This window comes from Monodon monoceros, unplaced genomic scaffold (assembly GCF_005190385.1).
Source record: "Monodon monoceros isolate NGI ecotype Baffin Bay Population unplaced genomic scaffold, NGI_Narwhal_1 Super_Scaffold_5, whole genome shotgun sequence".
NCBI classification, from domain to species: Eukaryota; Metazoa; Chordata; class Mammalia; order Artiodactyla; family Monodontidae; genus Monodon; species Monodon monoceros.
The window spans coordinates 6,529,085-6,556,288 of record NW_021703782.1 but is presented as its reverse complement, the minus strand read 5'-3'; the positions used below and the strand labels follow the sequence as shown (position 1 = coordinate 6,556,288).

Here is a 27,204-nt window from a genome sequence, read left to right as displayed (position 1 = left end):
ATTTGAGGAGTCAAAAAAGGGGCTGGGGGCTTCCCTGGTGGCGCCGTGGTTGAGGGTCCGCCTGCCGATGCAGGGGGCACGGGTTCGTGCCCCGGTCCGGGAGGATCCCACATGCCGCGCAGCGGCTAGGCCCATGGGCCATGGCCGCTGAGCCTGCGCTTCCAGAGCCTGTGCTCCGCGGCGGGAGAGGCCACAGCGGTGAGAGGCCCGCGTATCGCAAAAAAAAAAAAAAAAAGGGTCTGAATGGAACCAAGGCCCATTACATGTGGTCTCTGGAAATGTGTTTACAAGATGCGGTTGATGCAATTAATAGAATGAAGCGAGTGTTGCCGATGCTGCAGGCTCACACAATGAGCAGAGGCTACCCCCATAATTTTCCCTTCTTTCCTTTGCCACTGCTTTCTCCTGCTCCACTGAAACCAGTGAGATGGTGCAGCTTAGAACATATAATCAACCCAGGAGCAGGGATCTTAGATACAGGAACTCAATTGTCTTCTCCTTGTTGCCCCAGCTTAAGGGAACACTGCGCCCTTAGGCTGCCAACCCTACAGAAAACTGTCCTATTTGCCCTGCCCAGCTCTTTTCCTAGTTTTCACTGTTGAGCTACGTCTTAATTCCTACTTCCTCAGCCCATGTTCGTCCCTTTCACTATTCTGGGTACATAACACTTTACCTCTCTGTGGACTTCATCAGTGATGGGAGGAAAGTAGGGATGGGCTACTTTGGCAACATCTGAATATTTCTCTAGTGATCTTGCACTAATTTTGTGGGGTTTTTTCTAAAGTCAAGGAAAATATTTAAGTGAATGAAGCAGGTCTTCTATTTTCAGAAAGCATGTATTTTTCCGCCCTCTATAGCCCCCATGTACCATGACAAAGGGATGTGAACGTTATAAACCCACATGAAGAGAGTATGGGCGAGGGGTTGTCAGCAGAGGTTTTAACAAACTGCTGGGAAATGGAAATCAGATGGACAAGTGCGATGCAGCAGGAAGGAAAAGCCGTGGATGGAGATCCACCCAGTGAGAGAGCTGCAGCTGAAGAGGAACTCTGGGTTTAGTGGAGGAGCTCCACTAACACATCCGTGTGCAGCAAGGAAAGGGGGACATGGGATCCCAGAAACGAAGACAGAACCCAGGAGAGGGGCCCAGGAGAGTCCAGGATGAATGGGATGGAGCAGGCCTAGAGCGCAGCCGGCCCGGGTGGGAACAAGAGGATGGGACACTCCACGTGGGAAGGTTCTAGGAAGAAAACACAACATGGTAGATTACAATAGTATATAAGCAGATTAAGTAGGATGGGTACATAGGAGTTAGTGCGCTAGCTCTTACTCTTCCATGGCAGGTAGTGAGATAATGCCTAAAACAGACCAAATAAAAAAAAACTAACCATATTATTTTGAAATACACAGTTAGACACCGTACAAACAGTTAAAATGGTCAAGATTTTTTCCTCTGGGGAGTGGGACTCAGGCGAAGAGCTGTGGGGATACGAAACCTCAGCAATTGTCTTAATCTAACAACAAAAAATTAGTAATAAATACAATGATGAAATAATGTAGGTAAAAATTAGTAAAAATTTACAAAGTGACTATATTCAATTGTGGCAAGTGTATACTTAAAGACTCCTGTAGAAGATATAACTTTTGTGGACATAAAATCAGAAATAGATACCAATTACCTTAATCAGTGCATACTTTAAAAACATATCCTAAGGAAATAATACAAAGATTTACATGTAGGAATGTTTATCATTGTGCTTTTTATATTTAGGAACTTTATAAACCAGTAAAATGCACAATAGAGAAATTATTTAAAAGATTATGGTGTTATGCCTGACACATTGAAGAAGGTCAAATGATTATTAAACTTCTAGGAGAGAATAGAGTGTAGCTATCAAAATCCAGATTTTGCACTCGGAAACGTATATAATGACATGGAAAATGCTCACGAGTTCCATGAAAAAATTAAAATTATGTCTAAAATATAATCTCCGTTTTTTAATAACCCACACAACCCACTTAAATGTGCACGTAGATTGAAAATAAAAAAGATAACACCAAACTATTAACAAAGTTTATTTCTGGGTGCAATGTACTCTTTGTACTTTTAAAAAATTTCAAAATGAAAATAAAATGAACATGTGTTACTTTGAATTTGTTAAAAAGGGAGAGTGGTATATATTCAGAATAAAACGATAAAAGATTGTATATTCTTACACAGTCATTTTAATAGGAAGTATGAAAGTTGAAACTATAATGAGTATTCTTATCTAAAAAATTTGAGTTTACATATTCTTTTTGACCTCAGGATAAAGGATGTTATTTGTAACTCCTCCAAACTCATCTTTTAAAATTTAACAAGACAGTTCAGTAGTCTATTTTTACCATAAATCTATCTGGAGCAAGAATGTTGATAACCTCAAGGTTAACATATATTCATTAGCATTTTTTTTTCCCTAAATCAGAGAACAACATAATCCAAACAGTCTTATCCTTTTTCAGAACCTAAAAAAAAAAAGTCATGGACTACCTTTTGAACTTTTTCCCTTCAGTTTCTCATAACCGCCTTAGTTCCCATGAGTAAAGTACATTCTTAAAGCTATAAAGTGTGAGAACATTATCCTGGAAGCAAAATGTTATTGTTAAACTACCAAATATATTTTAACACTGACTACTTTATAACTTTTATAACTTTGAAGATACACCAAAAACAATTTAAAAACACGTCTCCTTTAACTTTAGCTTTTACAACTTAAAAATCAACTAAAACTGTACTAAGAGGGGAAGAGGTAGCGACTTTTCTGAAAATTCTTATGACCAGCTCTTGTTAAAATGTAATTTTTTTGTTTGAGCAAAGTGATTTCCTGTGTATTTTCCTACTCATCCTGATTCACTTTGCTAATAAAATGGGAAAGTATAGTTGCCATTACTCTTTACATCCTAACCTTAAATGCTAATGGTTCGCTGTAAATTTTTCTATATAACTTCAGATCTTAAAAGCCATTTTAATTTTTTTGTTGTTCTTAAAGGATGGTTTAGACCTGGAAAGTTAAGAACAATTGATACCTTCTGTGTAGAATTTAATTAGCTTGAGTTGTATAATAGTATCTTTTACATGTGTCAAAATATTACAGTTAAAGAATGTGTATCGGTGGGATAGGGAGAGTGGGAGGGAGGGAGACGCAAAAGGGAAGACATATGGGAACATATGTATATGTATAACTGATTCACTTTGTTATAAAGCAGAAACTAACACACCATTGTAAAGCAATTATACCCCAATAAAGATGTTAAAAAAAAAAAAAAAGAATGTGTATTGAACAGTTCTTCTTTGCCATGAGGAAGGAAGTAAAGAAATAAGTTTGGGGCTCCCCTGGTGGCGCAGTGGTTAAGAATCCGCCTGCCAACGCAGGGGACATGGGTTTGAGCCCTGGTCCGGGAAGATCCCACATGGTGCAGAGCAACTAAGTCCGTGCACCACAACTACTGAGCCTGAGCTCTAGAGCCTGTGTGCCGCAACTACTGAGCCCTCATGCCACAACTACTGAAGCCCGCGCACTTAGAGCTCGTGCTCCACAACGGGAGAAGCCACCGCAATGAGAAGCCCACGCACCGCAACCAAGAGTAGCCCCCGCTACTCATTGTTTGAGCTCGACATTATACTAAATTCATATCAACCACGTATACACAAGTCCATCCAACAAGTCAATGTATTTATTTATCTGAAATTCTAGGTTGGAGGTTATTAATCCTGTTGGAACCATTTGAAGATAGGACTCTTTAAAGTGACTCCACGGGACTACTGTCAACGTCCTCTGGTGACTATCATCTATCTGAGACAGAAACATCCCTTCTTTCTCCTTTTCTGTCCCCCCTTCATCTCCGATGCTCTTTCTTTACCTTGAGCCTCGTTTCTCTCCTGGACCCTATGGGGTTCCCTAACCAGTACCCCTCCCTCCAGCTTTGTCCTCTTCTACTTCCCCTCTAAAACACCACCAGGGTAATCTTCATAAAACGGAATTCTGGTCCCCATGGCTTATTTCAGTGATGAAATCACATGGGAATAAATCATATAAAAATAAAATTTACAAATGGAGAGTGAGGCATCAGCTGGGAGTCATGGGGGATGAGTGCTCAGAGCCCCTGGAGTTCCTCTTAGAACTTCCATGCTTCCTACCAAAGCCCTCCAGTAAGTTCTGGAACCTCCAAAAGTTCCGTGGTGCCAAGTTTGAGGACCAGCGCCCTGGGCCAAACTTCCCTGCACAGGGGGAGAAACCAAGCTTAGAGGTTGAGCTACTTGCCCCCAAGAACCCTGGTGGTGGCCCCCTCCACCACTGCTATCAGGAAGGAAAGGATGGGGAAGTATTCTGGAGTGGCAGGGTGCTTGGATGGTGGCCTCGGTCTTGGACGACTTGCTCTCCTTCTTCAGCACGGCCACTCCAGTTGTTTGGCTCCCAGATGTGCAAATTGAGGGTTTCAGCCAGTGCTACCCCAGAGCTGACCTTGCACCCTTGGCATCCAGGTAGCCAGCTCACCTTTGCAATCTCATTGGCTCCACTGTGGACATTTTAAGCGACATCAAAGAAGAAATATGAGCACTGGAACCATTTACTTCACGTGCTCTGTTGGGGACGATCAGAGCTCACAGAGTGGGCGGCGTGGCTAAGGACAAAGTAGTCAATATAGATGTGAAAGGGCCATTCTCCATGACTGCCAGTTTGATCTCTCGCCGGTTGAGGTGGAAGAGGCTTTCCAGGTTGCAGGTGCATCTCCAGTTGGTATAAAGCAGCTGAACAGCTCCCTGGGGATGGAGGTCTGGCTTGACAGTCAGGCCAGAACCACCAGCACTAACTCATGCCTCTCTGAACTCATCCTGTGTTTTGTCCGCATGAACATCGAAATCATCTTCTGAGACACACAAAGCGTGTTGGCTTTGGAGCCGTTAAACTCCTCTAATACTGACATTTCCTCAGACAGGCCTAGACAGTTGTTCCTCAGCGTACATACCTGGACTTTGTGGGCAGACGTCCTGTGGGATGGTCGGGGGTGGAGGGGAGGCGGTGAGGCAGTCACGAGCCCCAGCTGCATCTCCTTCACACACACCGGGGCTGCCCACGCTGGCCTGAGCCCCAATGTCTGATTCTCATCCCCTTCTGGACTGGAATGGCTGCACAGCCACAGCTGTTTCCTCCTCCTTCTTGGTGAGATTTCTGGGCTCTGCCATGTCTACGGTTCCCTTTACCCATCACACCGATGAGCCAGTAAATGCCCTTTCCTGCTTAAGCCGGTTTAAGTTAAGCCATCTGTGCAGGAGATGCAGGATGCTGGGGCTGCTCTCCAGGCACCTTCCAGCAGACGTATTCGCAGGGAGGGCTACCTTCTGCATGAACAGCCAACCCTTCAGGAAGCCACCATCTTTCTAGCCAGTAATCCAAGTACAGTATACCAAATTTATGTTTTCTTTCATGGCTTGTGCATTTTGAGTTGACAACTATTTCCCCAAATATCATCTCCTTTGCCAGTGTTCCCCCAGTGTTCGTATGCGTATTTTTAATGCAGATTTAGCTCGTGGGTGATGCCCGCGCTGTGGCCACAGACCTCACTTCCATTTCTATTTCCATATTTGTGTCTTTAACCTACCTGTAAATGATCGAGTGGTGTAAAATAAGGCTCTAAGTTAATCCACCGCACCCCCCCCCGTTGACAGCCAGGTATTCCTAGAACTATTTACTGACTAATCCATCCTTTTCCCACTAGTCAGCAATGCAGTATTTGTCATACTCCTTATTCTATGTAGAGTCCAGTAGGAGGCTCTCTACTCTGCTCCAATAGCCTATTTGTCTGCCCTGCACTATTGCAACTGCTTGACAACTGTAATTACTGTTATATTACTATAGTTTTATAATAATTTCAAATATCTTATAGGAAACCTCTTTAAAAAAATAAAGGAATGTTTAAAGCAAAAATAATGACAATGTTTTGTGGAGCTATAACATACGTAGAAGTAAAATGCTTAACAAAAAAGGGCTTCAGGGGGAATGGAAATATAATGTTATGATGCTCTTATACTATACTTGAAGTGGTATAATATTACTTGAAGGTAGCCCGTGGTAGGTTAAAGATGTATACTGCAAACCTGTAGCAACCACCCGTGTTATAAATATAAGATATATTGTACTTAATAAGCCAAGAAAAGAGGTAAAATAGAAATACAAAAAATACTCAACTAATGCAAAATAATGCATAAAAAGAGGTTAAAAAAAGAACTAAGGCCAAACAGGAAAAAGGAAAACAAATAAGATGGTAGATTTAAACCCAACCACGTCCATAATCAAATTAAATGTAAATGATCTAAACACTCCAGAGATTTTCAGGTCGGATGAAAGAGCAAGGCTGAAGTATATATTATTTTCAGGAAACCCACTTCAAATACAGACACAGATATATTAAAAATAAAAAGATCGGGAGTAATACCATAATAATACTTCCTGAAAGAAAGCTGGAGTGGCTATATTAACGTCAGACAAAGTAGATTTCAGAAGAGAGAAATTATTTGAGATAAAGAGGGCCATTTCATAATGTTAAAGGAGTCAATTTATCATGAGGAAATAATAGTCCAAAATGTTTATGCTAATAAAAGATTCAAAATACATGACAAAACTAAAAAAAAATCAGAATTTTTTGTGGCTTCCAACTACAATCATAGCTGGAAATTTCAACACCCCTCTTTCAACAATAAGTTGATCAACTGGATGTTATTAAAACTTAAAACTTCTGCTCTTTAAAAGTACACAGTGAGGGAAATGAATGGGAAGTCAGAGAGTGGGAGAAAATCTTTGCAACACGTGTATTCAACAGGGGACTCTTTCAACTCAGTAGGAAGACAAACAACCCAGATCACAAAATAGGGAAGAGGACTGAACAAACCTTCACCAAAGCAGATAGCAAATAAGGACATGATGCTCAACATCCTAGAGAAATGTAAACTTACACCACCATGAGATACCATTACACACTGTCACCTCCTATTCACTATTCACTGGTGAGGCGCAGAGTCCCACCGTAGGGTGACGGGGATGGCTGAACACAGGACAGGTGAGATCCCTGAACAGTTTATAAGTTACATGTACTCACCACCTGTGGGAGGACAATGCTACGGGCCAAGCAGGGCCATGTGGGAGTTGCACTTGGGCACAGTGGCCAGCTGGGGGCTGTAGGAAGCATGCTTTGTAGCATTATGAGGGTGAGGCGACCCCCGGTTGCTGCAGGAAGATGTGACTTGTTTCTTTGAATAACTCTGTGGCTGGCATGGAACTAAAAGCAGCCACTCAGGGACAAGCAGGAACTGTGCCTGCCCCCCATAAGGAGGTTCGTTTGGCTAGAGAACCTTTTCCGCGGCAGCAGAATGGGGAGGGCAGCTTGTGGTGGGGCCGTGTGAGACCCTCCCAATCTTACCAGGTGTCAAGGCAGCACACAAGGTTAAGCCTTAACTTTCCGCCTTTCACCCCACACACCCACTCAGAGACTGACAAAACCAAGTGTGGGCGAGCATGCAGAGCAAGTGGAACTCTCAGAGGACTGGTGGGAAAAGTAACAGGGCACAGCCGCTTTGGAAAACAGTGTAGCAGCAGCTCCTCGTACAGTTAAACGTAACCTGTCACATGACCCAGCCATTCCATTGCTAGGTATTTACTATTTACCCAAGAGAAGCAAAAGTGTATGTTCAGATAGACTTGCATCCTAATGTCCACGGCAGCTTTCTTCATAACATTCCCAAACCAGAAATAACCCAATGTCCATCAACTGCTGAGTCATAAAGAAATTGTGGTATTTCCACATAATGAAATATGGCTCAGCAATATAAAGGGATGAACTAATACAACGTGGGTGAATCTCAAAAGGAAGATACTGTAGAGATTACATTTACATGAAATTTTAGAAATGGCAACCTTAAAATGACAGCATGTAAATCAGTGGTTGTTAAGGGGCCAGGGATGGAGGGGGGGGACTGGCTGCAGAGGGGAACGTTCTAGATCTTGATTCAGGTCTTCACATGAACGTATGTATTTGTAAAAACTCACTGAATTATGCATGTAAACTGGCGAATTTATTGTATGTAAATTATTCCACAGTAAGGCTGAGGGAAAAACAGGAGGAAAAAACCCTCAAGGCCTTAGGTTCCTACTGTCAGCAAACTACCTCAGGGCAGCTGCAAGCTTAATACTTGGAATTCTGCTTCCTCTTCTTTGGGTCCTTAGGAATTTCTTTTTAATTTCTTATGATAAGTATTTAGTGTATTTCCTCCAGAATATTTGATGATTTGTTGCAGGAGTTCTTAAAATTTTTTAATAGCCTGTCTGCTGTATTGCTGCAAGCACAAATCTCATTTTCTGTAAAAATTTGCTGGCTTTTAGTGCTTTAAATGAGACCTAGGTAGTTTTATGCAAACTTTTAAAATGTGGTAGTTCCTAAAAATTGCTCACCTTTATTAGGAGAAACTCCCTGTATTAGGCTTAAAATTATTATTGCTTAAAGTATGGGAAATTATAAGTTACCAACTTAGAAATTAATGCTACATATTTTTTTCCACATTTAAATATATTACCAGAGAGATCAATGTGATATAACATCTAAATAAAGAGTTGATATTAATGAAATTAATTTAGGATGTCGGATTTAGAAATCAGTAAAAGTTGCCTCCAATTTCAAATTATATAAATACAGGGGGGAGCGGTTGGGGGGGGCCTTCAAGTGTTCATCTAACAAACGACAAAATGAATTCAGAATGTCCTATGTAGCAGGTGTTGTGCTGGGGATGGAGGACACATCAGTAAACAAAACTCACCTCCTTTCTCACGTGAAACATAGCAGGGAGGAGAGACCCCCATGCAGTAACTGCAAATAAGGGCTTTAATAATGTACACATTGAAATGCAGGGGAATTACAGGGTGCTTTAACAGTATGTCATAGGGAGTCTAAAATATGCTGGGGAATTAGGGGATGTGACCGGAAGGAAGTTATGTTTGATCTGAAAGCTGTGGGATGAGAAGAAGTAAGCTAGACCTGGTGCAGAGGGCAGGAGACAGAGAGGTGGGTAAGGAGCATTTCAAGTGGATGGAACAGAATGGATAAGGTCGTGGAAAGGCCAGCACAGTATGTGAAGAGGGAAAGTAGAGGAGAACACAGTGATTCCAGAAAGTTGCAAATTTGAGAAAAGAATAATGCAATACCGAGAAGCTTTCAAATTTTAAACACTCATTAAAGTCTTCAGCTGTGGTGTTTAGTTTTCTAGTTTGAACATCAACAGACTACCACTTAACAGAATTTGAAAACACAAATGAGATCCTAGACTAGTAAGAGGGCACGGTAAAGTTGATGAACTCCTAGTGGCTTGCACCTTCCTTTCCTCTCCTCTCCTCAGGCCCGATCCATCTATTAAGACTGCTTCCTGAATATGTTTCTTAAATCTAAATCTGCATCTCGTTCCTCTCTCATTTTAACACTTCTCTAATTGGGCTGTACTTAATAAATTTTTTCTTTTTTTAAGCATTTGTAAGGGACTTCCCCGGCGTTCCAGCGGTTAGCACTCGGCACTCTCACTGCCAGGGGCCCAGGCTCGATCACTGGTTGGGGAACTAAGATCCAGCAAGACACACGGCGTGGCCGAAAAAAAAAAAAAAAATTCGTAAGACCATATATCACTGAATATAAATTTACGTGTAAAATATAGATCGCTAATAATCACTTTCCATGGTTTCAAAAAGGTGACTCTGACATAATACTGAAAAGTTTCTATGTATGCAGAAGAAGATTGCCCATTACACTTTGGGCAACATAATAAAGGTAAAAAACTAGTAATTTCTCAGCATACATGCAGGTATTTCAGACAGAAGATACTGGTATGTCCCACACATGCTTAGTGAGGGACCACTGTTGATGAGACACCAAACATTAATTTGTATAAAGTTTACACCTAATTTTAGAGAAAGGATGTTTTAACTCAGTTATATATAGTTATATGTTATAGTTATAGTTACATGTAATTCAACTGAGTTTTAAAAAATCATTTCAATGAATGCATTCAAAAGCCTAAAGCCATCCATTCAAACGGGAAAATGTCCAAGATATTGAACACCGACTATAAAGCGTCGTGTTTAGATGAAAGCAACTCAAAAGAATCTGAATTTAAGGCTCAGACCAAATGCTGATTATGATAATGAAGCAAGAGCTTTGTAAATGTAAATTAGAGATCCTCAAATGAAAGGTCGCTACAAATTACTTTGGGTTCTCAGTGCAATGCAGAATTTGACTCAGTAGGTCAGGAGAGAGGCTGAAGATTTTGTATTTCTAATAAGATTGTAGATCCAGGACTAATTGGGCGAAGTATTAAACTAAACATTAGCGTGGTATCATCCCCCATCCCCCAATGCAGATACCAAATCGGACAGTCCTTAAATTGGACTTACTGAGCTTCTTATGTAAGACAGCCTTCATGGGAAAAAATACATTCTCTCAAACCCCATTATGTGCCTCCATCTCTTCTGCCATCATAATTGGAGTCCCGCTTCCCACGTTTCTTAGATTACTGCAGTAGTCTCCTAAATGGTTCCTCTCCCTCTAGGCCTGCCACCTCTCATTCATTCTCCATACCAAAGCATTAAATCAAATTCTTCAAAAACCGATCTCTGGTTGATATTCTGCTGGGGCCTGGGTAAACTGATCTTCAGCCACTGTACCGCCGCCTCCCACACCTACACACACTCCGCATGTCGGCCCTAGTGGACTTCGTCCCAGCGGCCTTCCTCTCCGGCCTTTGATTTTTTTCATGCTAGGCCTTCTGCTTTACCCCTTCTTCCCTGGCTACCCGTCCCCATCACTCATCCTTCAGGACTCAGGTTAACGCCGCTTCCTCTACGCCAGATTCCTCAGATGCATGATAGTTCCCTTTTCGAACTTACTAGACACTGTTACTGCTTATCTGTCTCTCCTGCTCAGCTGTTAGTTGAGGAGAACAGGAATCATGCTTATACCTGTACTCTGCTTATGGCCAGTGCCTGGAACACTAACTGGCACCCAGTAAACACTTGAAGCGTCGTTGTAAATGTATTCATCCGCATACATATAAGGTATGATAGCCCTTGTCTAGAACGTATACTGATTGTATCTTTCCTCTGTCAACACATGCCTTCCATAGAAAGGATGTAGCAGGACTGACCAGACCACAGCTCCAACCTGATAAAATCTTACTTATCAGGAAACCTTGATTATAATTTATAATTTCATTATAATTTGATATTAATTTGGCCACCAGATAAATATTAACTACCACTTACTTTGAACAAACGGTAAGCACTAAGGGAGATAAACATTGGAAGAAAGATTGAAAACCAAAACCCTCAAAAACAGAAGTAATGGATATTAACTTCATATAAACAAGTAAGAGCTATGAAACTGGTGTAAAAATAAGAAATATAAACAAGGTACTATAAAGCAGCAAAGAGAGAGAATATAATTTGGCTTCTGTAATTGTGAAAAGTCTTTCCAAGGAAGGTACGGTGTCTTAGAGGATAAGCAGAAATTTTCCAGATGGGAGGGGAAGTCACTCTCAGCAAAAGAAAGTGTGCAAAAGCACGATTTAAGAGAGGCCAATCCACAGAGACAATCAAGACACATGTCTTCGAGGATTTCAACACCAAACGAATTGAAGAGCTCTGCCCCATGATTTAATAAGCTGATTACACTCCAAGTACACAGCAACTTAGGTGAACTGAAGGATTATGTCTACAAATTAGGACTTACTAGGTGCCAGTTAGTGTTCCAAAATATTCAGCCTTCCTATCACTCTAATCCCCACCTTTCAACCTTCCTGGGTAACTAAAATTATGATTCTCTCCTTTTTCTTAACACCCATCTATAACGAATAATTCAAATAACGTACATTCGGGATACTTATTGAATAAGTGCTCTGGTTCTTAATTTCAAAATGCTGAGTTGAATACTTTGCACCAAAAATGTTTTTAATCGAATAATTTCTATTAGTGATTTAGTGGACTTCAGAGAAAAATAAGACATACATACTATACAGTATCCATTCCTACATGTATTAGAAATAAATAAAAACCATGATAAAATGAGTATGGATTTTAAAAAATCCCCTCCCACCCCAATAAATCTGCACGTTCTCAGTGTCGCTACCGCTTTCTTCACTCTGAATGAGTAGTATAAACAACCTGACGTTTTCACTAGGGGAACCCTGGGATTATTAAAAAGTAAAAATTAAATCTATAATGTTATTGGAGCTCAAAAAGTGTTGTAACTTGTAAAATTGACAAGGTTCTTTTGCACTTTAATGCTTCCCCAAGTGCCTGTCAATGATGTAAAGCTGTGAGGAATGAGTAGCATGAAACGCAGCTCCAAAGGCTTGAAGTTCCATTTTTTAGGGAATGTATTACATGTTAAAACATTACATTACAAAGCGTTAAAGTAAAACAAACAAACAAATATAGAACTACTTTTTCCAACTTAATAGTCCTTGGCTTTGCCTAGAATTTTCATACGGTTGACTTTACTTCTTCTTACTTCACCTTATGCATTCTTAGTGTTTCTATTTGACCTCTGTGCAGCTGTATTCACAGCGCATAGTACAAATAGGGCCACACCAGCTGCTAACGCCTTTGTGGGCAGTATAATACATTACCTTTCATCCCACTTACGGGAGAATTAAGGGGATGGAGTTAGTGAAAATTCCAATTAACTACGGGTTTAATTATGTAGCTACAAATCTCTCCAGGACCCCCCTCCCTTACCTTCTCAAGACCTTCAAGTTAATCAAAAGGGGCTGGTCTGTGGTTACCAACTACTAATTACCTAAGAGGGAAATATTTTTTCTACTATTTCTAAGAGAATTAGAATAACAAATAATTGTTCTCTCTTCAATAACTTCAGTGAAGTCAAATTTATTTTCTTTTTCCCCAAAGATTACGTTGTCTTTGGGGAGACAACAGTGAGATTCTTTGTAAGTATGTCTGGTGGCGTTATGTGTTGATTTCATTAGTTCCTGTTTAAGTTGTTAGATAAAAGTATGAAAAAAATTTGGATTCCAAATTTCCACTAGATAATATAACATCTTTTACTGTATTTTCAATAGAAACTTATACTTGGCACACTTAATGTATATCAGGAAATTTAAAATGTTTAAAATCATCTAATTGGTATATATGTACACTAACATAAATGAAAAAGGAGAGGGAGGGGAAAAAGAGACCGTGAGAAAAGAAGACGATTTTTTCTTCTCTCTTGCACAAAAAAGAAAATTTCAAAAACACTTCTTTTTAAAATTGGAATTTTTTCAAAAGGGAAAATATGATCCTATGTTTTACAGGAGATCACATATCTTAATAAAAGGTAAAATACTGGCATGTAAACCACAAGGTGGTGCTACAATTCCATGCTGATGCTGAATTTTTAGAAGTTTAATTGACAAAGTAGTTTCTTTTATAATCTCGATTCATAATTTTTTACAACTGAAAAAATTAAGCTAATTGGATTCATTAATTCTAGAAATATTTACTGAAACTACTAAATTCAAAGCTGTATGCTAACTTCAAAAGTTCATAATTTTAAAGTATGATGACTACACATGTACCTGTAGTAGAATATTAAAAACGCCTTCTTAAAAGTTTTCTCTACTTAGAATTTTAACTTACTATTAATGTTCCATAGGTGACAAATATCAAATTACATTTATATAAGCATAGGAATAAATAAGAGAATTTATCTAGTATTTTAAAATGAATTTCATTTTTCTTTTAATTTAACTTCCTCTAAGACTTTTTCTCTCTCTAGAAAGATACGTAACTTCCCATCATTTAAAAAAACAAGAAACAAAAAAACCCTCACTGTGTATCTTGTAATACAGGAATGGCCACCATCTGGGTCTGAGCTGCTGCCCTCAAAATGTGTTACAGAGTAGAGCACTAAAATACCCGGCACATCTTCACCATTGTCCAACCTGCTTTCAAATACAAAAGGAGAACGATGCCCTAACTTCCTCAACGTTAACTGAAAGCGTGTTGCTGCCTTTTGACTAAGCGTGAAATAGCTGTATTTTTGTTGTATTTCAATCTCAATGAGCATATTTAACTTTTCATTGCAAGATATTCGTCAGTACAGATGGCAAGATGGTATGTATGAGAGCCTCCTGGGGACAACATGCAAGTCCCAGGTGGAGTGTTTCCAACAGGATGTAAACCATGGTCCTCAAGCCTGTACTTTAAAAAACTACTTAGCACGCTGCCAACAAATGTCAACACAAAAATACAGTGCTGGAATGACTTCACGCTGTAAAAGAAATGTACTGGCACCTAAGTTTTCCTAAGAATAGTAAAACTGTAAAGCGGTATAAGCACAGCACAAAAATATTTAAGTATTTATTCAACATTGAATGAAAAAGCTAATATACCAAATGGAATTCAAATTCTAATAAAAATATTACAGTATATTAAAACTGTATAGAGAACTCTATGTACAGGAGCCAAAGTCCTAGAGAGGTTCATGCAGAAAATTCTATAATTAGTGATTTGGACATTTCAGTAACTCTGCAGTTTCTTCAAACCTGGAATATAATACATAAATAATATATTAAGTAAATAACAAATTCATAGTGAGGCATAGGAATTAGGTTGCTGCAGTTATGCTTTTGAGCCTTAAATAAATTTCAGTGATTATTTATAGGTAGTTACTGTTAATAAGTATACTATGGCCAGAAGGGGAGGAAAAACAACTGGAGTCAATTATGTGTCTTTAATTCTTGAAGCATAAGTTATTTTGGCGCATCTCAATTTCCAAAAAAAAAAAAAAAATTATAGTCTTTTAAAGTAGTAGGCTGCATGATAATCTTACACAATTTCATTTCATATTTTCTTTCAACTGTTCTTTAAAAAAAATCATGTAATTTCATATTTGTACTAGATAAAAGTATCATATTTAGTACTACCATACCAACAATTTTCTGAAAAGGACTAGCAATACTTTCACAATACTTAAAATGTCTCCAAACCATCCATCTACATACACAATTTAATATTTTGATAAAGTAGTTATCAAAAATAGATAACTTCTTGATTATCAACCAAAAACATCACTGCACTCTTTAATCTCCAATTAATTCCATTAACAATGTTTTACATCACTTGTTGGAAACAAAAACAGTGACTTATCTCACAAACACATAACTGGAGGTGGATTTATTATCCACTGGAGTCTTGAAGGAAATTCCACACCTGATTGAGAGACCTTCAAGGTTTGAAACACACATGCACATTCTTTATATATCGTAATCCAACACAATTCCCTATAGAGAAATGAATTTCTGTTGCCCCTTTCTGTTACTTACATTTTTTTCATCCTTTCCATTTTCTGGATTGTTGTTTCCTTTAATTTAAAAGCAACAAATTTAGGCCATTTCTCAAAGTAAACCATAATCAAAGATGGACCGTGAACATATAAAACACAGTCTAAGACATTGCATTAAGTACCGTTTATTTATCACAAAGAATTTTTATGAGATTAAGATTTACAGTTTCACTATTTTTCTTGCCCATGGCTTCTGCAACTAAATCTAATGCTTGCTTGTTCTCCTGACCTTACAGAGGAAATCACCTAAGTAGTTGCCAGTTCTTCTTACCTCAGAAATCTCTTTCAAACCACAGTAATTAATAGTTGAGGTTCTGGGAGTTGAATCGGATGATACCATACTATAACCAGAGGACAAAGGAATATCTGCTTGCCTTTCCTCTTTGCTTTTTCTATCTGTGGAGAAATTAATTTTTAGGTTACCTTTTCCTTTCATAGTAGAGTCAAATATCTAAAATTTTATGTATAGAGGGAAGAAACATAAACCTCTCAATATAAAGTGCCTACTGGTATAGGTCTAGATGAGTTTTTAATATTCTTTTAGGATAATGACCTGCGTATGGAGATCTGGATGCTAAAAACTGGTCAATAAAGATCACAAAAAGTAACATTATCTTTATCATGATAGCAATCAATTGAATATGCAGGTTAATGTATTTTTAAATAAGCTACTGATCCATGTATATTCTTTTCTTAAAATGGTGGCAACTATTACTAAAACTGACTATATGTACTTCCCAAAAATCAGGAAACATTCTACCCTAAGTTGATATGTATGGAAAAAAATTGCTTAAAATTCAGGTTCACAGATTTATTACTCTAAAGAACCGAACAACTTTCCATTTCCAGTATCCGGATATTATTCAACAAAATGATGGCAAGTCTTTCCTACCATCAAACTGGATATAGAACATCAGAGATAAGTTCCTGTCCAACCAATCTCATAAGCCCTATGTTTTTAGTCATGGTACATTTGGCTGCAAAAACAAGGCCAAAAAAAAAAAAAAATCAGATACCCATTTAAACTGGTTTACATAGTTTAACTGTAAGCCTACACAGACAACCTCAATCAGGGAACAAAGTGTTAGCACATGAGGACTCTGGTCTCTCATGGAGCCACAGTCTCTCCTGTCTCCTTCTCTTGCCTGTTTGCTCCATTCCTCTACTTACTAATGGGCATGAACTTCACCAAAAGCATTCCCAACTTAACATGACCCTCAGATCAGACTGGTGAACTGTCGCTCTCAACATCAAAAGGAATTCAAACCCTCTGCTTCCAGGTAGCATGGAGAGGTAAGGTGTAATGTGTCAGGCTTCATAAATTTGACTCAACTGATCAGGGTCAGATTATACATTTTTTGAGACTAGGTATTCAAATCATTCATAATCTATAATCCATTTCAGATAGTGGTCTATCTGCTCATCACTCTTAAGTCCTAGCATAGGACTAATGTGTTAAAAGTATGCTCTGTAACCTGTTATTTAAAAAGTACTAAGCCCAAACAGGTGAAATCGAACTTGGAAAAGGCAATGTTTTGCAAATAGCAGACTTCAGTATTCTTTCAATGCATAAAAACTTGATTTCTACCATATACAGATAGATACTGGTGACAGAAGCACAGACGTTACGTTAGACAGACCGTAAGATAAAGTTCTTGCTCTCAAGGATCTTAAGAGTTGAGCTTTGAAATTTGTTGAGTAATGAATGAAGGATAAATGGAAAAAAGTCAACTTCTACCAAATCTGAAATTTGTAGTCTATAATAAATCTACTGCCAGAAGCAGCATCTCAAATAATTTTATTTAATAACCTAGTTATTGAACTTGTTTTCTGTGCAATGAAACTGGCACGTGCACTGAATATGTAGTGTTGAAGAGAAAACGTCAAAGCTAGTTTGCCTCTTTTCAAACATGTCCCATCATTCAACAGCTGTATGGCCTTTGGCAGTTATTTAATCTCTCTTCCTCTGTAAAATATGGGTTATAATAGCACTTATCTTGCTTTGAGAATTAAATATTTTACTATCGCAGTTGGAACAGTGCAGGCCTGTAGTTACCACTACAATGTGTTGTTGTTAAATTGTTATACACATAGTAGCTGAAAGATTTAATGAGGTTAAACACCCACAGATTTAAAAAGTTAGCTTCATTATGAATTCTCAACTGGACAAAATATCTCTTCTGCAAATATGATTTAATTACAAACACGACAAAATTTAGACCTTTGTCTTTTCAAAAAGTGTAAGAATCAAAAAAATTAAAGCTTTAACTGAAAAGCAGCTCAGAAATCTTATCCCTGCTGCTCCGTCACAATGACAATGTCAGTAGCCTAGTGAGGTTAAGTGACACGGAGAAGATTTGTCCTAATTTTAGGTCCTTCTCATTTTATCACCATCAGTGAACTGTTGAAATGCAAGAGGTCTGTAACACTTTACAGGTTACTGACAAATGTGTTTTTTTTCTCTTACATATATTATTTATATATGCAAAAGCTACTACTTAAGTTTAAATTAGAAACTTTGGAGGTCCATTTATTATTCTAAAGCACTTTGCAATTAAAAGAGTAAAACATCTCTAAAAGTTTGCCATTTTGTACACTGGAATTTATGCAACTACTACATGTAAGACATGTAAGTTGGCTTTTCTAGCAATCCTTGACTTATAGTCTGTAAGTTTGATATTTTCTTTGTTCTTAGGAGCTTTGCAATTTCTAAAAAAATAAGGTTTGAGGATAATTAAAATGACCAAATACTATAAAAACATTTTTGTGAAAACTCCTTACCATATCACCAATTCCAGTATGCCAAGAACTTACCCGGATTGAGATTATCCATGTCGCTACTAGAAGCACAGTCTTCACTCATCTCATTAAACTCTATATATTCATCATTCTGGAATGATATGATTTAGTATTTAGAATAAAATAAAAAGATATGTTCTCATTTTTATGCTCTTACTGCTAAGCATAAAATATATAGATGACATAATAAATACTTACTTTTGATTATTTTATTTACAAGCAAAACATAAAATTCCTACATATAGAAAATGATCTCTTAAATGTGAAAGGAGAGAGAAAACTTGAATCTACTAACTTTCTAGGAAGGAAAGACAGACTAGGACCAGAAATGACATAACTGTCTCTAAAAGCTCAGCTTACAAGTTTGTCAGATTATCTTATTTGATGAAGAGAACAGCAATAGTCACAACAACCATCACCAAACAGGGTGTTCCTAAACAGGCCCTCATCCCAACTGAACACTTCCCATTACCTAAGTATTCTCTTATTTAACATTCCAAATAAGAGAATAATAATGAACAAAGGAATTACTTTATTGTATCTTGAGATATTCTATAAATGTAAAGGAAAGAAAATACCTTTTTAGATAAAAGCATTTCTGTTTCAAGAAGAGTGACACGACTTAGAAGATCAGCCCAGGTTTTTTCATTCACCATCACTTTCCCTTTCATTTTTTCTTCCAAAGATTCTAATCTACTTTCTATGCAAGTCAGTTTCTTCAGCTTTTCTTGGCATTCAGCAAGCATAGTCTGTAGTGCAATAATCTCAGGATTGACTTCTGTATCCTAAAATGATTAGAAAGATTAAAAATATTACACAGATTAAAATTCCTGTAATTCAGTGTATTCCCATTTCCACGTGTTGTTTCAATAGTTACAGCAGGCAGGACAGCATGAGAGTTAAGAGCGCTACTTCTGGAGCAGGCACCTTGGACACTTAAACTAGCTCATGCGAGATGCCCGATGCCTCAATTTCCTTATCTAAAAAGAAAAAGATGACAAGAGTGCCAACTTCATTTGGGTCTTGTAAGATTAAATGGATTAATTTGTATAAAGCTCTTAGAACAGTATCAGTTTGTACAATAGAACTATAAGTGACTAGCTTCTTTTAACTAGATCTAGCAGAAAGCTAAGAGGAAATGACCGAGAAATGAGATTGTTCCGTTTGCTATAAACGGGAAGTAAGCCTAAAGGTCATCTGGTAGTTTTTGTTTTTGTTTTTTTTTCTTGCGGTACGCAGGCCTCTCACTGTTGTGGCCTCTCCCGTTGCAGAGCCCAGGCTCCGGACACACAGGCTCTGCGGCCATGGCTCACGGGCCTAGCCGCTTCGCGGCATGTGGGATCCTCCCAGACCGGGGCACGAACCCGTGTCCCCTGCATCGGCAGGCGGACTCTCAACCACTGCGCCACCAGGGAAGCCCCATCTGGTAGTTTTTAAATGCCAACTGTATACCAAGATGTACAGAAGTCACAAGACATAGAAGATGGACAGAAAAAGAAGTTTTAACAGAAGCAGTAGAGACGAGACACTATAATGGGGTCTGTGGCAATAAAGTAATAGCAACGATATTCTGAGAGAAAGAGAGCAAAAGACAGCAAGGGCCCCAAAAGGAAAATGAAAAGGTGGTAATGCACCATTTTTTTCCATTCATCAATATGGGGAAGAGGTGATAAAGAACCTTCACTAAACAAAGTAGTATATCTCTATCTCTCACCAGACTGTCAATTCCTTGAAGTCAAGTCCTATGTCTTATTCATCTTTGCATTACCCATGACATCTCTCCTAGTACCCTAAATATAAGCAGCAAATAATATCTTTTGAATTATATTCAGTAAGACTTATTGATTCTTAAGTAATGGTAACAAAGATAACATGTCACGATCAATAATTTAAAAGGGTAGAAACATTCCAAAGATTAGATGCGGAAATAATCACGTATATCAAAGCAAGAAATATTGGCATCTGTTAAAGAAGTCCCAGATTCTTACTTGCCGCTCACACTTAATTTCAGGAACCTGTAATTCAGGAATCTTTATTTCAGCAGCCTTTAAGTCACAAATATCAAATGCTTCATTAACATCTGTTACTGTATCTTCAGGAATGTTAGGACCATCTTCATTGTACAGGTGCCGGATCACCACAGCTTTCTTCTGCACAGAGAAAAACATGTCAGAGATGCTTCCCTGTTCTCCACAATTATTTTAAACATACACGTAGTAATTTTTCAAAAGAAACATCCTATCTTCCATTTAAGATTTACAGAAGTTTAAATTACCACATATGCATATACCAAATATTACAAACTTATTATTTTAGGTGTGATGATACAACTGTGGTCATGATTTTTAAAAAGCATTCTTATATTTTACAAAAGTATTGAAATATTTATTCAATGATGTCTGGGACTTGTTTCAAATGGTTTCAGGTTTGGGAGAAAAGATGTTGGGAAAAGTGGTTACAATTAAGAAGAAACAAGATTAGCAAAGAGTTGACAAATTGCTGAATCACAGAATGGATACTTCTGTACAGGTTTGAAATGTTCCATAAGAAGAAGTTATTTTTAAAAGGTTAACACACTATTCACATGTAGATAATCAAGAACTGGCTTTATGAGTAGGACTCATTACAATTTTTTTTTTTTTGTATTAAACAAACCACAAAACATAAAACTGTCAATAACAATTCAAACTAAGGGAAAGTCCTGAGAGTAAAGGCACCAGGTCAAACCGCATTTACGTAGGACTCTTCTGCCTACTTCCTTTTCTACGGGCAATCCACGTATGAACATGAACTCAGCACATGTGACATAGAAGTCACAACTACCACCCCAGAGAAGGCACTGGGGAGGAGACAACTTGCTTCAGTATTGACTCAGTTTTTCATGTAAACAAAGGAATGCACTTACTACTCCAACTTTTCTAAACTGGAATACTTTTAATCACTATTCAAATTTCTGAGAATTAAGAATTTGATGTAATTTACAAAATTCTGATGGATAACAAAGGAAACTTTATCTTACGAAAATTAAAAAGTCTAATGTCTTCAAATTTTGTATCTTTCTTTGTTAGGACAATTTAGATCACCCCTCAGCCCCCAAACTGAAATAGAAGATTGAAAAATGCATTCAGTTCTATCAACTCATACTTAGTAAGTCCTTACAGTGGACCTAATCCTGTGCTAAGCACAATGAACATAAAAAAACCAGTGTAAGAAAATCCCTGTTTAGATAAATTCTAGTTGGGAAAGGATACAAGACACTTACATTCCTTTTCATATTGCTCTCATCACCTGGAGCAAAACAGGCATATTTTTTTTAAAAGTTACTGACATAAGAGCCTTTTTCTTACAGTTAAATGTCACTACTTTTTATAATGGCATAAAGTATAAATATCTTCACAGATTCTGTTTATATAACTCATATTTTGAATTGGGGAAAAATAATTCCCTAGATTTTACTTCAGCCAAAAAATACTCACATTCCTTTATCTAACGACACATCGGTTATTCATCTGGTAGTCTATCCTTCAATCTCAAAGGGCTTGCCCAAGGTGGAAGACAGCTGAAAGTATATTTACCATTATAAAATAATATTTTGGCTTCATTTTCCCTTGGAGATGGAAAAACTATCCCTAAAGGCATTGGACTCATTCAGCCACAGGTGCTTGAAGCAGACAAGGGCAGGGAAGATATCTACCAACAAAGAGAAAATATTCAAAACACTACCCCAAAACCAGATTATAGATTTAAGGAACTATCAATCATTGGATAATTCACAGTCCTGGTATAGAAATATGAATGTACGTAAATCATGACCTATCACTGTAAGTAAAGGGAGGGTCTTTAGGAAGACTAGATACGTAATTAAGTGCAAATGTTCATGATCGCAAGAGGCAGAACTAAAGATTAGAAATATAAAGAGAAAGGCTGTTCAGTTGTACGTTTCTACCCTCTTCTTATAACTTTAGGAATGTTCCCAGATAATATGTGATATGCACTGTTAAAAATCCTTACACTCTAATGTCTAAGCAGAATGTTTTACCAGATGCTAGTCAGAAAAGTGAACCTTATACGTTGGATTGACTAGGTAGGTAACTCTTAACACTACACGACGCATTCTCTTTGTATTTTCCCACCTTTCCCGAAGTCATAAACCTGCCAGTGACGTCAATGCCCACAGGTTCAGTTGATGTCTTCTCAGCGCTTGAACAAGGTTCTGACTTAGCAGAACTGATTTTTTTTCTTTGTTGTGATGGAGCCTAAAAAAAAGGTATTAAGATGTCATAAATTATGTGGGAAAGCATGATGTATATATTAAATTCCTCTATCACTTAAATTTTCATATGAAATGTCACTGCCAAATAATGCCGAGTCTAATGAGACTACACGTCTCTTGAAAACTACAAAGTGATGGAAATGTATTATGTTTGAACTATTAGTTTAGGACTAGTAGCTCCAAGTCACAAATGTGCAAAAACAAGTCACTAGTATTTAAAGCAAACATCAGGCATTGTAAGGTTACCCAGACCTGTCAACAGTGCAGTAATTGCACTATGCATTAATTTGCTGACTAGGGTATTGACTTTTTAACATTAAAATATAGCAACTTAGCCTAAGTTAAAATCTATTAATAAAATTACCTTCTCAAGACCACTCAACTCCTTGTGCTTTTTCATCACACAATTCAAAATATCACATATAATTTGGATTTTCCATTCTGCAAATCCACATTGGAGAAACTGCTTTTTTGTCAAGATTGGTTTATAATTAAATTGATCACGAAGAAGCTGTAAAGAGCAAACAGATCAATGAAATAATTGGGAGCAATTTCTTTCAAAAATCCAAAATTATAAATGACCACCTGGTCAGGGATATACTGCCATTTTTGAGAGGCGAGAGGGGAGGATTAAGCCATTATGTATAGGGCGCTAAAGAAACCTGTAGGGGTGCTGTGAGTCCTGACCAGGTAGGAGAACAGGTAGGAAACAGTTAGCTAGGGATGTACCAGAGGATAGATAGCTGTCCAGAGAGATGAAAAAAGATATAAAAAGTTCAAATATCCTCATAGGTACTAAAAAAAAAAAAAAACTCCTTAGCTTGCTGAACAAGATTACTATAGCAGATATCAGAAAACCACAGTTCTATTTGTTTATAGAAATCATGACTTGATTTTTAGACAAGTTGGTAGGCTACTGAGTTTCGATTTCTCATGCATAAAATGAGAGATACAGATTAAACCAGTAATTTTCAAAACCTACTCTGTGGACCCTGGGATTTCCTAGAAGTGCCTCTCAGGCTTCCATGGAAGCTTTCTGGGGTGAGAGACAAAGAAAGGGAAGATTAAACAGAGACTATATTTAAAGGCTACCATTTCATCAAACTCTACCTAAAAAAGAAAAAAATCAAGATTTGATTTGATAAATGGGCTTTACTATTTTTTTAAAAAGGTTAAGAAAAACACAGTACGTGAGCAAAAATTAATGATACAAAGTAGGGTTCTGAAAAATCAAACATGAGATTAAGTTCAGGATACATATAGTACAAGTGCAGGTACTAGAGTAGATAATAAGACATGGTTTCAGATCTCAAGGAACACAAGTTGTTCCAACATAAGTTGTAGTCCCTTCTTATAAACAACTAAATTAACTCACAATTTTCTGAACCACAAACTTTACTCACTAAAACCACATTTCTCTCTAACTTCTGCCAGTATACCAAATTTTACTAAAATTTGATCTAAAAAAGGCAAATGATAACCAATGACAATTAACAGTCCTCATATTCATTAGAGTATGACACATACAGCAAACCTGAATAGCATCTTGATTATAACAGGGACTGCATTTACAGGAGATAAATGCATCTGAAAATACTCTGTCAACTATGTATGTGGCATATATTTGAGTTATAATAACATTAATCTTAAGAAAACCATTCAATGACTTCTAAAAGAATTATTGTTTCATAAATTCAAAATACCTTGTAGACAGTATCTATGAAGCGTAAGTCATTCTTTGCTATGAGCTCTACATTGGAGTCCACCAGAAGTTCTGCTACATAAGGTGAATATGAGGTAAGGGAATAGCTGATGATGGGCAGAGAGGCTGCTGTGTCTCCCTTTACCAAACTGTTAGGAAAAACAGAAAAAGATTTTTAATAAGCTTAATGCCACAAAGTTGGATAATCAGGGAAATAAAAGAAATGCTGTCAAAAACTCATAATTTAACACAATAGCCATAATAATTAGGTGATGCACAAGACCCTTTAGATTCCATCCCCTACTCTAAACCAGTGTAGGCAAATTAACTATGAAACAAAAACTCTTTAGTACCAACAATCTATTTACCACAGTATTTATTGATTTTCCAAAGCTTAGCCTTACTCGATCTAGTCCATTTTCTCCTACTAATAAAGCAAACGTACGGTCTTACAGTACACAAGTAGGCTTTACGGTTTTGCAAACACTTCTCACATTACCTCACTTGCTCTTTATCACAAAGCTGCAGAGGGAAAATATTAGGAATTCTAAGCTACAGATGAGGAAAACAGGGCTGGAAAAGCTATCAACTGTGACCAGGCTGACCAGTTTACTATCTTCCCCTGACATCAGGCCCATTTGGAATCTACCTTATTAGCTTACGCTAATTCCTCCAGCCCAGAAAGGTATCCTACTCTTCTGTTATCTGTCATTCATTCTTTGTGAATCATCAGTCAAATCTCAAGCCTCCCATGAAGCCATCTTTCTGATCCACAAGGATCTCGCTCAGAACGACTCCCCAGGTGTTCAGGGTCTGACACCTGATGCTCTGCCTTGTACTGTTGTCTAACTGTCTCCACACACAGATCTTGTTTCTCAAGAAGTACCTTCACTGATTCTCTCACAACAAGGCACAGAAAGTATTTGTTCAACTGATGCGATAATGTACTTACTTAGAACATTTGTTTTCCACAAAATTCAAACACATACATAAATCTCCCCATCCCTGCCCAATTTTTTTCAATAAGGCAGAGAACAAATATGATAAGATTATATTTTGTTTTTTGCAGGACAAACATAAATTGTTTCTCTTTTATGTTCGTGGGTAAAATTATAATTTACCCAATGAGAAAACTGCTCTAGCAACCTTGTCTCTCTGTAAGACAGTTCAAAACAGGAACGGAAAAAGTACTTTTTTAGAGCAAAATGTGTCCATTTTATCCACATTATGAATAGAAAACAGCCAGGTCTGCATTTAATACCTCTTAAGTTAAACAATCTCAAAAATCTTGGTTACCTAGTTTCTAAGGACTTAGACTAGAAACAGTAAGAGCAACAGACATTATAAATTGACAGGCCAACACGAAAAACAGCAGATGTCAGGAAAAAATTTTAAAATGGCAAAAAGTATACAGAATCAAAATACGCGGAGTGTGTATCTGTACGTGTATGTGTGCATGTCGGATCGGGGAGCGCAACCTGAAGCAGCAGCAAGTAGCACTACCCGTCTCAATAAACCCTGCAGACATTACTGTCTTATAAGATAATCTAAACTTGTTCTTAATGATACTCGGGTCAATAAGAAAATCAAATGTTTGAATGCTGTATTCAGAAGACAGGAGAATCATCAGTATATTTTAGAATTATTCCTAACCAAAATGTCTGTTAAAATGTTAATACTTAAAGTGGGAAGAAGAAAACTTGGCTACTCAAACTGACTCAGCCCCTGCCAGTCTGGATAGTAGAGATTTCCCTGTTTTGAGGAACCAGTATATGACTGGTACACACTGTGGGAGCAGACTAGGGAATGCCTTCTGCTCCTCACATATGATGCTCGTAATAACAGTCATCAGAGCTAAACCTTCCCTAGTCTCCTCAGTATCCATTCACTTGCAGCCTTCTCTTGGTTAGCTTTCCCTAGTTTACAAGACTATCTAGGATTCTACTGGGTTAAACCAACCCAGTTTCCCTCACTTCTTGAACATATGCCTAATCTGGACTTGTCCCTCGACACGGTCATTGAATAAATGTCTAATTAGCTTCTAAGATGTGCCAGGCAGTTCTAGATGTGGGGGGCTGCAGTGAACTAAACAAAAAGCCCCAGATGTCAGGCTGCATTCTAGTGGGGGGAAACATTTAACCAGTCAGCCATCCCAGGGAGGAAGAAAAAGAGGTATTAAACGATAAGAGGATGATGGGAGTACCGTATTAGGTTGGCAGAATTAGAGAAGAAATGTACCTTGTGACATTCTACAAAGGCGAGTAAGTCACATTTGGAAAGTGGAAACTAAAGCAAAAGGTTTAAGTGAGATAGCTTAATAACAATCTTCAAGCATGGTATAAATTGTCATAAGAAATCTATTAACTAGAATCTCCCGAATCAAAAAGGAATACCACCCAACTAAGTGTGAGAGGGTGGTAAATTACAGAACTAATGAAATCCATTACACTTCCGTGAGATTAAACGTTGTATAGAGACCACACCTGATTCTAACAATATTGTGCTTCTACTTCTAAAAGTTGTTTTAAATCTCCTGAGTTGGAATTTTTCATTAATTCCTACTTAGAAACAAACTCCTGACTGCTTTCTAAAAATCTCTTAGTCATTTCAAGGAAAAAATTTAAAGGACCCAGATAAAATCCAGATTTTTATTTAGATACTCCCCTCATGTCAAGCATTACCTCACATCATTACTGAAAATAATACAAAGAAGTTTGATATTGTAGCTCACCCTAAACAATCCACCTCTCTAGGATAATTCAGCAAGCGAAGCACTTGTTCTAGGTTCCGTAAGCTTCTTTTTAAGTCACCTGTTGCCATTATTTAACATTCGATTCAGCTCCAGCTTTGGAAATTATCTAAATTTTCACCTAAAAAAAAAAAAAATCCATAAAACACTGCTCAACTCTTTGTATCTTTGAAGCTTCTCTAATCTCTTTTGTTCAATCTCGTACACACTTACCATATTTATCTTAGCTATTTCTCCCCTAATTCATCTTCCCTACTGGTGTAGTAC

The 27,204-nt window shown here is 37.7% G+C and overlaps 1 protein-coding gene across 7 annotated transcripts in view; it reads right to left on the bottom strand.

Moving 5' to 3' along the window:
* Window positions 1-573: 573 nt before the first annotated feature.
* Window positions 574-27,204, bottom strand: part of CEP44 (centrosomal protein 44) — a 32,668-nt gene continuing 6,037 nt past the window's right edge. Inside the window, exons 3-12 of one of the 7 annotated variants that reach the window (XR_003790895.1) lie at window positions 26,920-27,058; window positions 24,190-24,337; window positions 22,851-22,997; window positions 22,347-22,469; window positions 20,202-20,363; window positions 18,792-18,998; window positions 18,229-18,304; window positions 15,686-15,806; window positions 15,395-15,432; window positions 14,387-14,614 (exon numbers count right to left, since the gene is read on the bottom strand). Coding sequence is in view for 6 of the 7 variants with exons in the window: in XM_029203981.1 (XP_029059814.1) it covers window positions 1,073-1,240; window positions 15,686-15,810; window positions 18,229-18,304; window positions 18,792-18,998; window positions 20,202-20,363; window positions 22,347-22,469; window positions 22,851-22,997; window positions 24,190-24,337; window positions 26,920-27,008 (1,245 nt within the window). In the remaining variant the exon portion in view is untranslated. Of the gene's footprint in view, window positions 1,241-14,386; window positions 14,615-15,394; window positions 15,433-15,517; window positions 15,811-18,228; window positions 18,305-18,791; window positions 18,999-20,201; window positions 20,364-22,346; window positions 22,470-22,850; window positions 22,998-24,189; window positions 24,338-26,919; window positions 27,059-27,204 lie in introns of those variants that run through there. The other 6 variants (XM_029203982.1, XM_029203981.1, XM_029203986.1 and 3 more) reach the window with 6 other exon arrangements.